This window comes from Ischnura elegans, chromosome X (assembly GCF_921293095.1).
Source record: "Ischnura elegans chromosome X, ioIscEleg1.1, whole genome shotgun sequence".
NCBI lineage: Eukaryota > Metazoa > Arthropoda > Insecta > Odonata > Coenagrionidae > Ischnura > Ischnura elegans.
The window spans coordinates 17,555,835-17,576,334 of NC_060259.1; the positions used below are offsets into that span (position 1 = coordinate 17,555,835).

Sequence of the window (20,500 nt, forward strand, 5' to 3'; positions counted from 1 at the left end):
CTTTGCAATTCTCCGAAGTCGACCTTCGCGTAATGCGCGTTCCTTGTCCTCTGGGGATTGATTTGACACGATCAGGTTGTGCAAATGGCGCAACTTGACTACTTTAACCATCGCCAAAAGCCACAAGCACGATTTCAGTGGTTGGAAGGCCACGTGAACCTTCGTCCCCACAGCCAAAAAAAATGCCACCATCGAAAAAATCGGGAAAGAATTTAAGGATTTTTCCGACGAGTAACCCATCCCGCGTGGAAGAGAGAGGGACACCCGAGTCGTATGGTATGGTGTGGAAACCTTAATTATGAGCATTTATATTCAGAGTTTAACAGCCTTCCGATTGTAGTGGCCTTAGCGCATCTCGTGGCTGTTCCCGTCAATTGGACGGGCCAATGGTTTTCGGTGGTTCCCTCGCGACTGTCAAGCAACTTTGTTTGTTTTCTTCGTCTATACCATGCCAGTGAGACTCCCGATGAAATAAGTAGGGTACGAGAGAGAGAAGGCCAAATCTTATTATTTTTAATTCTATAACCACTCTTGCAAGTAAGCTGTAAAAGCTTAAGCAGGGGTTCTAAGACTCCTATAAATTAATGTTGCGAATTATATGCTTATGTACCGTTCTCTTAGGCAACCGCTTGCGGTGGAAAGGATTGTGGGTTCTAATGAGCCCTTGAGAGGACTAGATGTAAATTACTCTCGGTAGAGCAACGAATGCTTGACGAAAGGAAGTCCACGTGAAGGTGGCACAAAAACAGTTTTGGAATAGGACCCTACCAACTAACGCTTCCCTGAAAACATGGAACGAAATAATTTTACGCTCATTCAAGTCGAACTGGCGCTGAAGGGTGAGTAATTTGCTGGATAATGTTAGATCTAAGTTTTACCCTCCAAAATTTTCGATTTTATCTAGTTTCAGCTCAGATATACCACTACACCGAAATGTAAATCAGTGAAGATTAAAGTTAACTTGGGGTCACAGTAAGCAGCTGGGTAGAAGGGTAACAAATGCGATGAATGAAAAAGGGATGAACGAATGTGGTTCTGAGGATAATAAATAGGTATTTTGAGGAAAAAACAAGGTGTCATTATATATAACTCACATGGTGAGGAGACAGAAGAGACAAATGGGAAGAGTTAGATGTTTGCATTGAAGTAAGAGGATTGATGTTGAAGCCTGCCAAGTTGGCGCATGATCAGGCTTTCATTAGAGAGTCGGCGTAAGGCTTGCAGTCGTTGTTTGATGTGATGACTAAAGAGTGAGAAGGAACGGAGGCGGTCGGTCGGCAATGGACCCGAGCTGAGGGGGTCCCCCTCAACGTTTGCGTCTATAATGAAGCATGCATGAACATTGTAATTAAATACTCAAATAACTTGGACCAGTTTTTCGCAATAATTAAATTCTACGTTTTCATTGCTTTATTTTCAACATACTCAGAGTAAAAATGTTATAAAAAATTAAAAAAAGAGGTGTCAGATGAAAGAAGAGAACGTGATGCTTTTTGAAAGGGTTATTAGGAAAAGTTTTTTTTTAGATTTCAGTGCCGTTTCAGGGAGAAAATCCACTAAATTTATAATAGGAGCATAATAAACAGTATTAAAATTCACAAGCTGTGAAATTCTCACATTTCATAGTATTTTTCTTTCAAAATTTCAATTTTCTATTAACTTTAATGTAGATTTTAAGAGCCTGAATAGCGTCAAAATCATTTCCGGGCTTGCGATTTCCTAAAATTTTCCGGGGGAAGACCCCCGCATCTCCTGGTAAGGAGGGCCCTTCAAGAGCACCTGTCAAGCGCCTCCAATCACTCCAGACCGACCCTGGAGAAGAATATAGCATGATGAAGTCATTAGGTTTAGAACAAAAGGTTTAGAGGAAGTGAATCGGACGGAGAGGAACGAAGTGGTAGACATGGTGGGAGAAGAGAGGAAACCGTTGGACGAGACAAGTAAGAGACGGAGGGTATGAATGAAGCAAGTGCTGAGCAAGGATGGGATGCTTTAAGTAACAAGATAATGTAATAAAGACAGCGTACACACCAACACACGAACGAACAGTCAGCATGAAAGCCAAGAAATATTAACAAAATTTTAATGGCTAAGGCATTGCGAAATTTTGTCCTTTTACTTGATTTGCAATTTTCCCCGGCCGCTTCCCTGTTTCTTTGTGAAACCCTCAGCTTCACCCTTATACAGACTGTCCCAAGGGTCGTGTGTCATTTTTGACCTCTAATTTTAGTAACTTGCCTTCGAGCAGTATTCTTAAAAATTGGCATACTTGTGGGGAAAGGTCCTTAGTTTTGTTGAGTGTAAGCAAAATTTTAAAATTTTCACCTTTTGACCTCACAATGTGGGCCCAAACCATAATTTTGAATTTACCTTACGGGGATTCAATGTTAAAAAATTCGAGATAGAAAAAAATCTTAAATTCATTGACCAAGATGTCAATTCATAGGTTTTTGGACACGAGGAAACCGAAAATAACACTTTTATTTACGAATGTTCAATCGTTGACACAGTAAGGTCACAGTCAAGGTCATAACGGTGGAAAAAATAGGATACCAACAAAGGTGTCGATCCATGGGTTTTAAAGGGTGCTCAAGTCATTGGTATTGTCCAAATTCTCGTCTTATACACTATTTGATCCCCAAGGTTAATACTGAGGTCAAAGGTCATAGAGGTAAACGTTGGGCCATCGTGACAACCAACGTGTCGAACCATAGGTTTTAAAGGGTGCTCTAGTCAGTTTTGCAGTTCATTTATCAGTATTGTTGATTTGTTGACCTCCGAAGGTCATAATGGGGGTCAAAGGTCATAAAGGTATGAAAGCTATCGTTATTGCAGTCAACTTCGACTTCTAAACGCAGATGGTGGTTGGCTACTATTTGGTGGATTTATGTTAGTGAATCGATTTTGGATGCAAATCTACTGTCTTGAGTGCATATGTCGATTGATGAGCATGTATTGTATGAAAATGTTGATTTCAAATCCACTGTTAGCAGGAAATCGATTGAAAATATTAAATCGATGTTTGGAAGTGAACATTTCGCCGGACAATCGACGGAGATAAAATGTTTTGTCGAACGCGATTAAGTTTGGCAGCGCGAGTGAGGTATCGAGCGTATGTGATTCTCTGGAATTCACGTGTCGGTTACCAAGCGTGTTGTTCCCCACGTCGCATTTCGATGGATTTGCTAATGTCGGCTCTGCCAGAGAATTCCGAAATTCGGAAGAAAATCAGCTTAAATTTGGCCCGTTAATGATATTCGGCAGCAATTAATCATAATTTATATGTATCATTAAATCATCTTTTGGAGCCATAACTTTTGAATATTATTTATTACTCGTGAATGCAAGTTCTCTGTTGAAATAACGCATTGGACTCGCCGCTTGGCGGATATTTTTGTGTGGCTACATAAATGAAGCTTGTCCGGGACGCGTTGGGCCGACGTAATCATCATGCAATGACGAGTTACTAAACCCAAGGCCCGCCCCCTCCTCGAGTCTCGTGTTGGTCGGGCGTCGATTCGAGGTCGCCAACCCACAGAGAAAGCCACGGTCGAAGCCATTCGGAATCGATCGTTGCGGTTTTGCGATGTGCGTTCAAAGTGTTGTGACACATATTTGTCCGTATTGATTTGATATTGAGTGCTGCCGTGGATTTGATGGATTTGACAGTGTGGGCGGGTGCGTTTGGGCTTAGAAGTTCTAAGCCTTGACATTTCCTGGGCCTTTTTTGACCGTGACCATTTCTAAGTTAGAACCCTTTGCGGGAAAAAACCGATTCCTCACTCACCCCCCCTCCCCCCTAAGCGCTATTCCAGTTGCTTTTGAGTCCCCTCTCGTATGTTTATTTGGAGTATTTCAGCTAAAAAAATTTGAATCTTGTTGAGGTTAGCTTTTTTTCGCTATATTCTTCACGACAAGAACTTTTAATTTTGAAAGCTTCTCGTGGATCATCTATTTTTCAAGACCCACTAGAGGATTGATATATATGTAAGGCTATATATTTCAAAACAGTGTGAACCATCTGTCTCAAGTATTAGTTTAAATATGTAGCTTTTTACATTTTCTAATCAAATACTGATTTCTGTAGCATATTATTAATCTCTAAATACATTGAATTGTAGAATAATTTTGAAGTTATACTCGGCCGCCGCTTGGAATGCTACTAACCACCAACTGCTCGAAACGAGTCCCACTTGTCGCGACTGTATAGACTGTGGTATTGCTCTAACGGGCATAAAAAACAGCTAAGGAAATTCCTTTAACTAGTGGTACTTCTCCGTCTTTTTGAGGATTTCATTTAATGGAAATAAAAATTTCCACATGAAGTAAACAGCTTATAAACAAACGCTTTCCCTGGAATCAGGAAATTGGAATTTTGCTATTCTTGGTCACCTGCGAAGAAGCGGAAAATCGCTCGCTCTGGGTAGTTTCTTGTGATAGGTTGTGGTTATTAACAGATAATTTAAAAAATAAGTGCATTTTGCGTTGAATGTTGAAAAATGAAATGTTCGAAGCAAATGATGTTATCATTGTAGCTATGTTAATCGGGTTTATCTGTTGCCGAAGCTGTATCTCCGCCATGGAGATTCAGCGTTTTGCACTGGGCCACCCAAAAATTCGTCACAATTCAGTGGATCACATCGCACAGAATAATGGTTTGTGAAATTTTGGTTATTCCATTTTTTTATATAAGCCTAATAAATGCGAGGAAATTATTGGTATTATGTTGGAATGAGCGCTGGGTAGTATTCAACGAGTCCGAAACCCCTTTCACAACATTAGTGCCTAATTTAGAGTGGAATTCCCCGAGTGCTCGGGAAGGGAAAACCTCACGCCGATATTGAGGCGACGCCAGCTAACCGCATGCGAAACCTGGGTGTTGCTGTTTCAGAGGTAATGTAACCCATTCCCGGAGAAGAAATGAGAATCGATTTTTATCCCTTTGGAGGAAGTATTGGAGAACTTATTCACAGCAAAATTAAGTCTTGTTTTCTGCTTGGCTGGTATTTATTTAGATGGGTTGGTCGCTAACTAAGGACATTCGTACTGCGTAGAAGGGTAAAGTAGGAACAGAGGAGAGAAAACCAATGTTAGCCTTATCATTAGGAAATGCGGGCGTATTACCGTCCCATCCGATACCGCCGAATTCAAACCGTAGCCCACAGGATGGGAAGAAATTGAATTTTTTATGTAAATTATTATCTAAAATGTGCGTGACTGGGGTTGTACATACCGTAACATCTTCAACGATTCCTTTTCTCGCTTCGCCGACGCGACTAGAGTCTCATCAAATGTCCCGATGTCGTTGCTGGTCACATGGACGCGACCTGTCCAAGGGCCACTGCATGTTTACTATCGTATGTCCGCGTTGAATCCTGTTTCTCCTTGGGCGTGTTATCATGCAGGTGATTATCTTTGGGAATCCTTTTACACCTGCGTGGCTCAGTTAAAATTTGGATGGGTACGCTGACGTCCTTACTAAAGTTTTCGAGAGTAATTTTTCGGACAAAGTAATTCACCAAACAGTAGGGATAAACTCTCTTATTTTTATTAAAGAAAAGGTAAAAGCGAGTAAAAACTATTCCAGGTTGCATATGGCCCCTGTGCAAGTTTACCTTCATGAGACCTATAAGTTGACCTATAAGAAATGAACTTACTTGGGAAGTTAAATTCTCTTTTTCATAAACTATTTTGTCATGAAGAACTGCAAATGCGGACAGTATTAATCGGTGTTCTAATTGAATGTATTTCCACTTTTCAGTTGGAGTTGGTAATTGAGAATCTGCCATCGCTCTCGGGCCAGTTTCTGTGCGCGTTCACCGCCTTGGACAAGACGCTCATCACGAATGCCACGAGGAAATCTTACGGCGTGAACTGCACGACTCCCAGGACTGATCTTCTGCCCTCGATCCCGCAAGGCCAACGTGAGTATTGATCCACCAAGTCCGCCCATGGGCTCAAATGACTTAGAAGTAACTGATGGCAGTCGCCCCGTGGATCAACGACTGGCTATCCTCATTGATTCATCGTAATCCCCCATTCCTTTGGCCTGGTCCCTCTACTTAAGTCCTGCAATCACTACCAATGTATTCGGCGTGACTGTTTCAGAACTCGTGTCTGACTGAAACAGACTGTTTATATGGTATTTTTCCATTGTATTTGCTGTGATTACAATTTTTAAGCAAAGCTCGTGGCTCCAACAGGGAGTTCAAAAAGTATTCGGACAGATCTTTTTTCTAGCTAAAATTTCCATTTTCGCTATGTTGAGCGTTTGTTTCTGGTTTGAAGTGGTTATCAGTGTGTTCTATAGACTATTCTTATTTCTTAGACACTCTGCAACTACCGAAACAAAATATAAACTTTTGAAATTTAAAACAAAAACGAAAAACAACTTCAAATGTGTCGCACAAAAAGTATTAGGTCACCTGGAATGTTCACTTTGATTTAAGTCATAAGGCACAATGCAATATTCAGTATTTTGAGGTATTCCCTTTGGCTTTTAGGACTATCTGAAGGCGATTTAGTATTGAATGGACCAATCTTGATGTGTCTTCAGAGGATATTTTCTTCCATTCTTCTAACAAAGTAGTCTTGAGGTCATTCTTGTTTTATGTATTCTTCTACCTTATTTGTGCCACTAGAATACTCCACGTATGTTTAATCGGATTGTGGTGTGGTGATTGTGGAGAGGTGTTGAACTGTTTGGGTGTGTTATACACGATACAAAGCTTTGTTATCTCTACCGTTCGTTGGGTATCATTGTCCTATCGAAATATAATTTGTTGCTCAGTCCTGTTTTCTCAGCAATAACTAACAAATAATGCTTCAGTATCGTAAATGAAAAAATACTTAAAGTTCAATCTTTTCGGAATGCAAGTTGCCATGGGTGGATGAGGGATTTCTAATTAGAGACGAATTGCGAATGTAAAAGGTGGAATCATCCAGATCCCACCATATGTATTGAATTTGTGGTGTTTAATTTAGGGGCAGACCTCATTTGAATGGCTTGTGCCAATGGAAATGTTTCCTATGCACACCAAATCCTCGGCCAAATCAGTCTCATTGTGAGCGTGGGCTATAGATTCTGTTGGCTCAAGTAATGGCTCTCTCTGAGCCCTCGTCGATGCAATCGCATTCCGCATCGCTCTGCCTTCCCCCGCCCACCTTTAATGCTCTCCGCAGTCTCACTTTTATCTCGAGAGCTCTGGAATTTGTCCATCGCGTCCTCAAAAAGAGAGAATTTTGACGTGGACAGCTTAGTTTTGATGGAGAGCAGAGGTACTGGCAGTAAATGTAGCTCAATTGTGAACGACAGGAGCGCATTTCTTTATGAAAGCTGGGCTCTCGTGTAGAGGAATTTTTTTCTGATAGCTCCTTTCCGTGGAAAATGTACATAAGTAAATGGTGAATCGGAGTGTATTACACTGCTAACCCTTTCTGCCCCACCGAATTCGCAATGATTCTAGTCGCTAGAAAGACAAGATGGTTTTGATATAACTGCTAGATTACAACTCCAGCAGAATCATGTCCCGAAACGTTCTTGCTCGCATAGAGGACCTGATTACGGTAGAAGATCACAATACACCAATTTATGAATTAATGTGCTTAATTTTTAAATTTCTGCCTATAGAATGTATGGAAAATGTATAGCTGGAGTATTTCATTGTAATCACTCTTACAAAAATCGATAATATCATGATAAAACGGTATCGAATAATCAGTTGACTGCATAAAAATATGTTAACTTTATCGAGTATATCTCTTTTCTCTAATACTGAGATTGGATACTATTTGATGAAATGCGCGGCGCTGATCAGAATTTCATGATCAGGGAAGCGAATTATATAAGGCATAAGGGTTTGCGATTTTTGTTTGCATGATATCGATAGAGTGTTAAGAAATGAGTCTAACGCAGAATTTTGAAGGGTAGTTACGTAAAACAATGCGCCTATCTCGTGGACAACTCTATTGACGATACCTAGGAAAATATTTAGGCGAGACTGGGATTGGTGGGAAAATAGGAATGCGGCGATTGCACATGTATTGGATTGTACTTTTTGCTTTTTCCTTGTGTAATTTCTAATGAAAGATGATTCGGGCGCCTTCCCCTCCGTTCCCCACCCTCATCTTCCCCCTCAGTCAGTCCCCTCCTTGGTTCTCCTCCTTGATATGTTTTGCAAAATGTACTGAGAACAAGTACCCGACGATGGTAAGAATTTTACTGTGAAAACGTATTAAAATGTGATCAAAGTGAATCAAGCCTCTTTTGTATGGACTGGTGTCTCGGATTGGAATGCGAGCAAACAAAAGGGTTCGGATTTGATCAAATTTTGGTTCGATTCGTGTGGCAGAAAGGGAGACTCGTTTGAATGGCGTTGTTTGGGCTGCGAGAAATTTGAGGCTGTGCACTGGTGGTTGGGGATAATGTACCCTATTTATTGTTGGACTGCTCTGTTGAACATTCACGTGTTTGATGTTCCCCTCTCCATCCACGTCACCGTTGTGACCCTGTCCCGGAGTCGAAATGGTGAAAAAAGTTGAGTGCTTTGCTAACTGGGAGTGTGTCGGTGGAGCCGCACGCCATGCGCCTCGCCCAAGTCCCACGAGAGCTCGTGTAATTGAACGGGCCATTTTTGCTCACCCGCAACTCATTGCTCACTTGTTTGTCCTCGTGCGCATAAATTATCCGTTCGGCGCCGTGCTGTACTTTCAGTGAGCCCGTGAGCGGGTTTTGCCGGGATGGAAAGCGCCGAGTGCCCATCGCTTTTGATCCTCTGCGGTGATTTGGGCGACTAGTCTGCATGTTACGGAACTGGCCATCAGTTGACCAGTGGCGGGAACATGGAGGGGCTGCTATATTGGGCGTTCCTGCCGGGAGAAACCGTGTCCAGCTTGAAAAATGCGTGTTCCTAAAGTCTGAATAAAAATTGAAGGTCGATTTTCAAGAGGGCTGCGACATCCTCATGGAAGCCGAAATGTTTATTTTGGGTGTACGAGACCAGTTTACAACTTTAATTTTGCCGGCGTTGTAACGGACCACATCAAGTATAGCAATGCTTTAGCTACTCTTAGAATTAGTTTCTTTGGCTTTTCATTACGGCCAACTGTGGTAAATTTTATAAACACTTGATTTCATTTTTATTTATTTGATTTTTGAATTATTCAGCTTAACAAAACTTAATTTCCTTTGCTAAGATGAATTATGCAGGGTCTTCTATACATTTTGATGATGCCAGCAGTTAAGAATTAATCCTCTATTGATTGAATATGTTTGGCGCAGAGCTCCTCAAGGGTTATGCCTTGGGTTGGAAGGAAATGCAGTGTAGGAAGTTTGAAAGATTAATTGCTTCAAGACAAAATACGAATGTGCTTTCTTTCGTGAGCTTTTTGTAGAATTTGACTCGGCTGTTTCAAGTAGTTCGTAGCATTAAGTGATGTGTGGTGTATTCGTATTTCATTGTTGGATAAATTTTTGCAGGTACTCAGAGCGACTAAATTATATCATGCGTTACTTTTCCCTTTGATCTGTGATGTCTTAGACGTTTTGTTAATTTATTCAATGAGCAATTTCTTTTGTAAAGAGATTGAATAATTTATTTTTCGACTATTTTGATGAAACGAAATGCTTGCAGTACTGGTTGTAATCATAAATCAAAGCTACCAGCTGTATCCTCTTGTCAACTCTTTTAATGGATGGTTTATTCTTTGAGAGAAACTTGAAATCAGAGGGAAATTGGCTACGGTGGTGCGACGACGCTTAATTAGAGGAGAAATTTTTTGAAAGTTTTCTCTCTGGTAGCTGTGTTAATGAGGATCAGGATTTGTGCCTCAAAGCAGTGTTTACTTCCATTTTTTTAAATGTCGTCGTTGAGGATGCTGAATGCTTTAAAAATTGAAGCCCTGATAGTCGTGAAGTAAAAATGAACAGTTCTAATAATAGCTGTAATCTTAGTCTAGTTGCAAATCATAGAAATTTATTTTTGCCATTCCTTGAAATATAAGCGCTGTTGGAGTGTATTCGTTATGAATTTGACAGCTTCACGCTATGTAGAAGTTGATCGCTGAATACATTCAAAAGCAAATGCTTTCGTTATGATTAGATAAATCTTATTTGTTATAGACTGTTAGATATCTTTTCCGGCTTAGCTTGGTGCAAATGTTGGGTATCGACTTTATTTGATGGAAACCTAAAAAGAAGATATTTTGATTGCAGGAGCCTCTTGGGTGTGCGCGTTGACATTTATATTGATGATACGCATGGACGACTAGGAATGAAAATGGTCGTAGGTTTTCGCGTGGCAGCTGAAAATGCGCAATGCTGAGAGTGTACGTATTCCCCCCTCTGCGCCCCCACATCTCCATTCGTGGGAGAATCTAAATTGTTTTGGGACAGTTAATGGCGTAACGGCTCTCGGTGCGGTGTGTTCGGATATATTCACCATGTAAATTAACTTCACTTTAACTCTCCATAAAACAACTTAATTAATTAACATGAACTCTTGCAGACAGCTTGCTTGCTAGTCTTTGAAATTTATTTGAATTTTACTATTAAATTTTCGGCGGGCTCCTATCCCAGTAAAGTTAGAATTGCTCTTAGCGTTGCAGACGTGTTATTGAGTTGCTACGTATGGTATATTGGCCCGTGCCAATTTTTCCGAGGCTGATAGAGAGATTGATATTTCATGCCTTGCTGTTTATTCCCTCAAATATTTTAAAAACATGTAGCCACGAAAAAACTTACAGTTAGCTATACAGTTAAAAAATGTGCATTTTGATTAGCTTCGAAGTTGATTTTGATACAGGTTTTTTCTACGATCTTATTTTATTCACGTAGATAGTAGTAGGAGATGCGAGTCTTTATTATTCCTAATCTTTTGTAAACTCTTTCGGTACAATTCATTGTGCAAATTCATGATTCGCGCCGAGCCCAAGTTTTATTGCAGATCGTTCCGATTGGTGGAGATTATAAGTTTTTTTAAAGAATGATATCGTGTCTATGTTATATATAGGAACTCTTTTGGTCCTCTCTTCCTGTTTAAGTTCTATATTATCCTGTCGATCCCAGTAGCAGGTGATACGTATTGTTCCTCGTAGCTCGTTATGGGACGATTTTTCGACTTGATGCATTTCCTCTGCAGCTTCCTTCCGTGCAGAGCGAGAACTTGACTGCTATTGTTGCGCCAAATAGCACGCCGCCCCTCCCTCTCTCGTACTGCACGTCAGAGCGCTTAGTAATCCACGTTTATTGCGTTTTGTCACAGTTTCTTGTATTTTACCTAGTTGGGAATACGACTGGCTGTGGTAAATTTTCTTAGGGCTTGTTTAGGGAAAGAAATTTCTTGTTCGTCGACTGAATAGGCTCAGTCATTTTATTCAGGATCTTCGCTCGCGCTTGCAAGCTAAAAATCCGCCTCCGCTTCGCTCGTGTTTTTGCCGCCACGGGACTGAAAGAATCGTGCCTAGAATGAAAGAGTGGAGTCGGTTGTAGACGCATTTGGACAAAGGCTGCTCACTCAGCGCCACATGGCGCGGAGTTTTTCGCGCGCTTTCTCACGGTGAGTACGACGCCATCTTGAGACGCTGTGAGGCCGAAACAGGCGTTTCAACGCTTTGATGAGCATCCAGTAAGGCACTGGGTGGAATGGGAGTGCGTCTTGGTAGATGATGAAAAATGTCTCTGTGGCTAAGTGCTAGGAATCCCGGAGTCGTGTGTCTTTCAGCATCGTTGCCATTGCAATTTAATTTCCTGGGCGAAGAAGGGAGAAGCTTCGGGCTCGCTCGGTATTTAGATTTGTTTTCACGCTAAGTCTGCTTTGGCTAAAAAGAAATTCCTTGCATGTAGAGCGAGAAAACATTTTTTTCTATGTTCTCTCTCGCCTGAAAACAACCTGTGCGAGAAGTTATCCAGGTTAATCTATTTATCTCTGTAATGGAAATGTGGAATCTTCATTGAAGTTCATATCCTCGGCAGGTAAAATGATTTCGTACATTATTTACGCTTCTGTTGCCTCCGTGGTCCCTTTGAATCAAAAAGTTTTTTAATGAATTTTATTTTCTTTTTGGTTGTTGATTTGTGTAACTTGGTATTTCCCTATGGGAGAAACCTGTCTCCTGTGAAGGAAATGCTATTTCGTCGGTTTTAATGCATTGCGAATTTTTCATCGATGTGGCACAAAAACTGGTTAATTTCCTGTCGTACTTCTGGTGAACAATCCTGATCCTTTTGGAAATTAGCGCGATGATAGTTAAATACTTGCGAAATCGATATTGTTGTGGATGGCGAATGTATCACTTTTATAATGAAATCTACAATGCTTTAAATTTTTGTAAAGATACAATTACTGCTATTTATATGTTATATTTAGCTTTTTTTAGGAACTAATGGTGGGTATTTTTTTAGAATCGGATAGCAAGAAATCCGTTGAGGATATGATCCGTTTAAAATCAAATATGGTTGCGTATGATCCAGGGTGGGCAAAAATTGTCACATTCCGACTGGTATTAGATCTGATGCGTTGTTCGGGTCAGGACTCCCAACGATAAACTCCGTACCCCCATGAACATTACATACGGAACCCTGGAAAACATGGTGTGTGGGTTCATGCACCATCATCCCCACGAACTTGTTGCCTCCGAAGTTTCTGAAGTATTTCCTTATTTATTTATGAGAAAATAGGCGCTGTAATAGTAACTTCTGGATTACGAATGACGAATGATGACGAATCCCCTGGCAGAGGAAATGGTGAAATGGCAGAGGAAAATTTTCTTACTTATACTCGTTGATGTTTTTGAGTAGAAAGGTCTTCACTTCCACTTTTTATTATCGTGAAATATGGTTTAGAACAACCCTGGAAAAGTTTGCGTTGAAAATAAATAAATTGTGGCACAAAAGACCTTCGTATAATTTTACAAGCAGCGAGTTAAAGTAGTACTCACAGTATGGGCACCTCGACCCTTATCGAGCTCATCGACTTTCCATATCTGTTAATCGATTGATGAAGTGACGCTATTACAAAGGAAAGCGTATATCCACGAAAAACTACCCCAATTTAATTGAATTAATGACTGAAGTTCAGGTGATGTAAATATACTCACAAAAAGTATTTGTCCACTTCCATCTGTCTTTGGCTGTGTCTACGATGTTATTTTATCTACATACTACCCGCAAGCCACGTAAAAAAAAGCGTGTGGAAAGGGGCGTTATGACACCAGCCGTGTACATATAAAAAGCAAATGCCCAAATAAAATTACGACTATCATTTATTGAAGTCGTTTATGGTTCGGAGGAAAACGAATTTGCATATCTATCCGTTCGGGAGAACATCTCTCTTAATTTATCGCTTCTGTCGGATCAGAATAGAGATATTTAGGTACGACACGGAGAATATCATCGTAGAGCTCCATTTTATTTCCAGTTCTGACAGAAGCGATAAATTAAGAGACATATTTTGTCGAATAGGTAGATATTGGAATTTCTGTTTTTCCCCGGACCATAAAGGACTTTTATAAATGCTACTCGTAATCTTGTTTGAGAATTTTCTTTTTTCATGCAGACGGCTGGTGTCCTAATACCCCCTGCCACACGCCTTTTTAGGCGGCTTGCGGGGTAGCATGTAGATGTAGATGATACCTGGAAATATAATGGGACTCTAAGATGATGTTCTCCGTGTCGCTCCCAAAGATATCCATTCTCAATTCTTCAAGCAATCGAAGCCTAGCGCGCAGCCTCCCAAGTCTTGCGGCTCACAGCCTTATTCGCTTAACATGTGGGTAACGCTGTTTCTCTGTTCGCCCGTTATTTACGTTTATTCGTTGACTCATAAAAGAATTTTTATTATTATTTTATTTATAACATGAAAAAAGCCGTTTTCTAGCCTCTGTCGGATATTTTGTTTTAAAAACGACAGCGCCACCCGACATATGTCCCAAATGTCCACCACGATGGGAAATGAAGCCGTGGGAGGCGGAGTGAATTCCCAGTGGACGTTCACCGCCCTTCCCGGTCGCCTCTCCGCCGTTTTGCCTTGAGCAGTTCGTAATAGGCCCCCAGGACTTTTCTTGGCCAAAATTACCCTTTTCAGGTTTTTAGTGAAAGTTGTATGTATTTATAATCTTTATTTTATTAATTAAGCGGCAATTCAGCGTGAAATATCCGAAAAACCGTTGAGCGTTAGTATTTCTCCCGCTTATCCTAATAATCGATTGGAATGGATGTGTTGAATGAAAATAGCAAAGGAACGTTTTTTTATCAGAATTCAAGTAGCAATCTCTCAAAATGCATGGATAGGCTCATTACAACATAAGGATATCGTTCAACGTAGGTAACAGTCGGTGCAGTATTTATGGTTGCCGGCTCCGATAGAATAAGTTGAAATTTTCAGTTGTTTTTGCAATATCCGTAATTGAAGGAATATTGCAAGACAACGAATAAAGGATATATATCCATAAGGCCGCTAATTGTGTCGTCACCCTCCGCGCATTTAAATAGGTTTCCTAAAGTTGACACTCGCGACGCTGACGGGCAGAGGGGTGCGAATTGCACGGTGAAATAAGCTGAAATTAGGGTTGTTACCCGAAATTTGTGTTCGTGGCTATAGAATCTATAAAATTGAAATCTCTTCGCTGTTATTATCGCAATTGCTATTGCAATTTATTGGGAATATCTTTGATTCGCTCTGCGCACCTCGCCACGTTTTTGAAAAGCGATGAAAATGGTGGCTACACAAATGGAGATGTCGTCTCCTTGGTTCCATGGCTTTTTCATCTCAAAGAAAATTTCATGCCCTGTAAACACAAATAGCTGCCGAAGCGCAGTAGCAGCGCTACACCGTAGCGCTGCAGGTGGTGCCCATGCGCTTCTGACGCGCGACAGTAACCTTCAAAATAGGGTGGTTTCCTATTATTTTTTTATTGCCTGAATCGAAAGATTATTACTCCTGGAGTGCGTATTTCACGCTTTTAAATTTTTCAATGACGATATCTATTTTTCGCGATTAAATGAAAAGTGAAAATTTTCAAGCGCTCGAAAACGCGACGGCTAAGTATGAATGCTGGGAAAACCCCGTGTGACGTCGTTCTGGTTCCCGCTGCCGCAAGTGAGGTGACCTTGGGGTGAGGCTTTGAGCGCTGATACGACGCAGGATGCTAGCAGGTAGCAGAGTACCCTGCTAGCAGGTAGCGCTTGGCTTAATTATGGATTATTAATACCTTATCAAACGAAGGAAACTTTCCGACCACAGCCAGTTTTAATAGGTGATTATTAAGAGATGTTTCCCTGAAGTTTGTGCCTCATGCATGCATTGATAATCTTAGACGATGTAAAACTCCTATCCACTCGTATAGAAACTAGGTCCCTGTGACGTCACGTGGAGTGGCATCGCATGGGCGCCAATCTGGCCTTTTTCAAATGCGGTTAAAATTGACTATTGCCATTCGTCTAAACTGGTAATTATAAAACCAAATAATTTGTATATTATGAATACACTAATGGTGGGTAGCGAATCGCAATCAATGTTTTTCGTTTTCTTTGATGATGGAAACTGTCCTATTCCGTTTTTTGAATGCCATACGCGTTGCTAGGGCGCCACTGCAGCGCTGCAGAACTGCTGCGGCAGCGTAACGGAGGAGCATCACGAGCGCTGCTGAGCGGCTGCAGCAGCGCCGTTCAGTTGCTGCGGCAGCGCTGCAAAAACCGTTTTGCAGCGCTGTAGAAATGCGTTAGCGACGTTGCGGCGCCCGTATTGCCCTTTAATTGCCTTTAACCGAATCGAGCTAATCCTTGCCGAATTGTGGAAGGTTACTCGGGATTTCCACCGGGTCAGGCTCTTTAACAAGTTGTCCATCGAAACGTCGGCCGAGATGGAGTTGGATAACCTGACCCGGTGGAAGTCCCGAGAAACCTACCACAAATCTATACTCAGGAAAGCCTGCGATCATTCTTCCTAATCCTTGCCGATTACTGCCCGGTGGCCGCAATTACGTTGTTAAATCAAGACCTGATAATTTAATTGGGTACCCTTTCATAGCTATTTCATTATTCACCTTCCAGGCTGACTTCTGCCAGAACGCGTAGACATATCTACGAGTATAGCATCGATGATAATTCATACCTGTAGATGAATTATAGAATTGCTTTTGGGGATTGACACTGAAAGCATACCATCATCGAAAAGATCTGGAATGAACTGCATAACTACGGCCACAGGGAAGTAAACCAAGTCGCAATTACCTTGGCAAGAATTTTGGCACACAGGGCAGAATTCTACTACGGTCCTAAAGAAGAAAGTCAAATTTCCATAAACTTTCACTCTAGGCTGGCCATCAGTACTTCACTCAACCAAAACAGCATCAGTTCTCAAATCTCGAAACAGAAAAGAATGAAAAATTAATTACTGGTAACCACTCAGTACTAATAGCACAAAAATCCTCAGAAGAACTAAGCATAAGCATACCTAAGCACAGTTACTTACTCCCCATTCCTTCTATAGCATTCCTCACAGCAGCATGAGTTTAGGATAGAGGAATAAAATCTCAAAAATACAAAATATGCTTAAAACAAATTTTATTTCCAGTGCATCCGATAATTTACATCCCAAAACAGTCACAGAACAAAGTGACAGTATGCAAGGCCAGATTTACATAGCAATTAATAACAATGGAAGTTTCTCTGCCCTCTCCTCAAAATATAACATTGAAAATTAGAGAATAAACAAAATTCATGGTAACTAATTAATGCTTGATATGTCAGCAGAAGCAATGCAACGAAAAATCATCAGAAGCAAAGGCAGCAAACGTAGTACTCATTATAGAATAAGAATGCATCCCAATTCCTAATCACAGAACAAAGTGACCGTACCCAAGGGCAGAATTACATGGCATATAATACCAGTGGAAGTTTTTATGCTCTTTCTCAAAATACAAAACTAAAAATTAGAGAATAAACAGAGGTCACGTAAAGTAACTATGCTAGACACATCAGCATAAGCAAGAGCAATGAAAAGAAAAATAAAAGCATATTCATTATAACGTAACAGTATACACAATCACTGTGGCCAAGGGATCTCCTTATCCTGGTGCGTTTGCTGGTACCAGTCCCCTATCTTTTTATTTATTTTATCAACACCTACATGAAGCAGCGTAGGATTCTTATCAGCATCTGAGGGAATACCGAAGAGCACACATAAAGCATCAACTGATGCAAAAGAGGCAATGAATAGGAGATCAATTGTAAACGGAGGGAAGGAATAAATGACAAGAGGAAAAATTTACCTAGAATAGCTTTGTAACAATTGTAATATTTATCTGATTACGAAAACATCAAGAGTCAAACAAGGGTTCTGAACAAAGTTGGCAGGATTGAATTCCGCAATTTATTAATCTCGCACCTACCACTTATCATGGTGGGTATTCCATACCCCATACCCACACACACCCCGTTATTAGTTGCACCTAAACCCCCCTGCCGTAATTCCTAGCTGCGCCCCTGCACAGTATAGATTTTCAATGAACTGTTGTTCTTTAAAAATTTTGAACTGTAAACTTTACCTGTGTCATGCGTTACAAATTTCCTATTTCACTATTATTGAAACCCTATATGAGCAATATTTTACGGCTTATTTACTATGATTCCCAACATATAACTGCAACCAAGTATGTAAACAAAAACACAACCTCTTAAAATGCGTTTATATTCACCATGCAAGGAATTCTACCTAATTTCAAGGAGAATTAAATTTGAAGTACTTACGTAAAATTTTAGAAGAAGATGATAAAATTCTTACCTAATGAGAATTGTCGAGGACGAGAGTACAACTCAGCATCTCCAGAACGTTGGACGCCATAGCCATAGTCTCAGCAAACTTCCCTTCCAAGCACCTTGGTAAACAATCGCGTATCGCGTCGACGAGGGTTGCTGCACAAACTCGCATTAGCAGCGTTCCAGCCGCGAGCTGCGGGCATGCTTTGCGCATGCGCTGCAATTGCATGTTTCGCGAGCGCGTTGCGAAAAAGCGCTGTTACCGCGCTTCATTGAAACGGAAACGAACTTGCAGATGTGAAACCCCTGTGCAGCGCTACTGCAGCCATTTATGTTCACAGGGTGATTTTGCCAGGTCACAGGGAACTCTGTTGTGATCTCAGGTGGGCGCCTAGGTCTAATTCACGCTCTCTCACGTATTCCACTCTGTAGTGTAGATGGTGCAGTGTTGAAAATGAAGAAACGTGCTTCAGTAACGGCTGTATTACTTTGACTCTACTGCTCGTAGTACTCTTTCACTAAGCGTATTTTTAGGAATTTTCCCTGAGTGACACCACAACTACTTAACTCTTTCTGACACCCAAAACCCCATAAACATTTCCACAGCTAGACGACGAAAAAAAGCTTTTTATTCTCTGGCTGTGGAGTGCCAAAGTTACTGTCAATACACTAGAATTATGCTGGTAGGAATGATGTTGGCATTAAGCGAATGCTTTGTTAAATTTGATTACTTTAGGAATAAATGTATAGAAATGGTGAATAGTCATGATTGAATACTCGAAACTTACTATTTTATACAGAATTTAATTTAATTTCAACTCGCACAACTTGTTTCACTGCTCTGCTCATGTATTCTGCCTGAGTGCAATGAGTTATGCGGTTGGGAAGGGGAGGGGGGGGAGAGTTGATGGAGGGAAATGGGGTGAGGCCCACATTCCCAACCTTAACCTTAAATCCCTCAACCCCTCTCGCCCATCCATGGGCAATGCACATCACTATTAGGCAGGGTGGTGAAATGCGTTGTGGGAGTTAAAATTATGTGGAAAATACTAAGTTTTGATTAGTTTATCACAAATATTTTTTTACTGCTTAATAGATTTGTATGTTATTCAATGTACTGACCCTTCTTTTTCTTGATTTTGGTAGATTTTCAGGTTAATTTGTCAATCCTTTCAAAATGGTTGGTTTTGGTCCTGCCTGTTAGGTGCAGTTGCACCAGTTATTTACGCATCTTTGTGTGTCTGCTTTTATTCCATTGCTGATGTAGTTTTTCCAACCATGCTTGACAAAAATATAAGTCTATTTACATTTTCTGTTACAGATCATTTCACAGCCAAGCTCTCCGTGAGGATGACTTCAGGTCCTGATTTTGTTGCAACAAACTTTACCTTCTTCGACTGCAACACCTACAGCTCTTGCACACAGTGTGTCTCTTCCTCCTTCCCATGTGATTGGTGTGTTGATGGTCACCGTTGTACCCATGACACTGCAGAAAATTGCCGCAATGACATTTTAGTGACTGGAGTTAGCGTAAGTACTTCTTACATACCTATCATTGATGTAAGGTAGATGATATTCCATATTTATTCAAAAAGGAATGGATGATTTCATAGGGAAGGGGGTTAGTGTGATGACTCTTGTATCCCATGTCATTTGTGCAGCTTTGAATGTTAGCATTGATGAAGATATTTCTAGAACATTTTTTGCTTCCTTATGTGGGATATATATTGGGGGTGTTCAAAAAGAAACGAGCCGGAGCCTTTATTGTGCAAAATGCTCACAGGATGGTTTCATCATGTTGTGTGCAGCGAGATGTGGGTCCCATCAGAGAGTGGGAATGCACAGCCTGTCGCTGGAGGGTGCGTGTGCATGCCATGAGGCTATACAAAGCTGGCAACAGCGTGCATCAATCGTCCAACGCTGCCAGTCGCAAGTAATGCTGGGCATTTCCTGTTGTCCTGTGCTGCAGGAAGCTTATCAGAAGGTGGCCATCTTGGTCAAATAAGAACGTCAGCATAACCTTTCCTGCCGGTAGTGCAGTGTGGGGCTCTAGACTGTGCATCATCGGCTACCGACACCCGTCCATCCCTGAAATACTTGAGTCATGCCATGACCCTTGCAAGGGACTTACAGTGTTCACTTTACACTGGTGACATTCGTCGATGAATGTCCGTACCCCTTACACCTTCAGCTGTCCAAAAACAAAGAACACATCTTTGCTTTTCTTTTGACGCCTTCATGTGAGTTTACAACGCAACTGGCAGTATTGGATGATTGACGCACGCTGCTGCTAGCTTTGTTTAGCCACATGACGTGCATGCGTGCCCTCTTGCGATGGGCTGTGCACTTCCACTCTCTGGTACGACCCACATCTCGTTGCACACAACACGATATTACCATCCTGTCAGTGGTTTGCACATTACAGGCTTTTGCTCCTTTCTTTTGGAACACCCCTAATATATTGTAGATTTCTATCAATCCATAGGAGGTCTGAATCGTTGTCCTCTTTGCTCCTTTTGAGCAGAGCAGGCCAATGCCAATGCCAAGTTTCTCTCAAGCATTACTTTCCTCCCAATTCAGAGTGCCAATGACCTTAGCTGTTGAATAACTAATACCACTGGGTAACTGACCCTGTAATCGGGCTCTTTCTTGGAGGAGTCCAGTGTCAGTGAACTGTTTCAATAGCTGACATTGAATTGAATTGATTGTAAGCAATGATCATACACTCTGCTTTTTTTATTCTAA

At 41.1% G+C, this 20,500-nt stretch overlaps 1 protein-coding gene across 1 annotated transcript in view; it reads left to right on the forward strand.

The window, feature by feature from the left end:
• LOC124171924 (plexin A3) overlaps positions 1-20,500 on the forward strand; it is a 418,867-nt gene that overhangs the window by 368,414 nt on the left and 29,953 nt on the right. The window contains exons 7-8 of the mRNA XM_046551350.1: positions 5,762-5,924; positions 19,077-19,285. Coding sequence (XP_046407306.1) covers positions 5,762-5,924; positions 19,077-19,285 — 372 coding nt within the window. The remainder of the gene's footprint in view (positions 1-5,761; positions 5,925-19,076; positions 19,286-20,500) is intronic.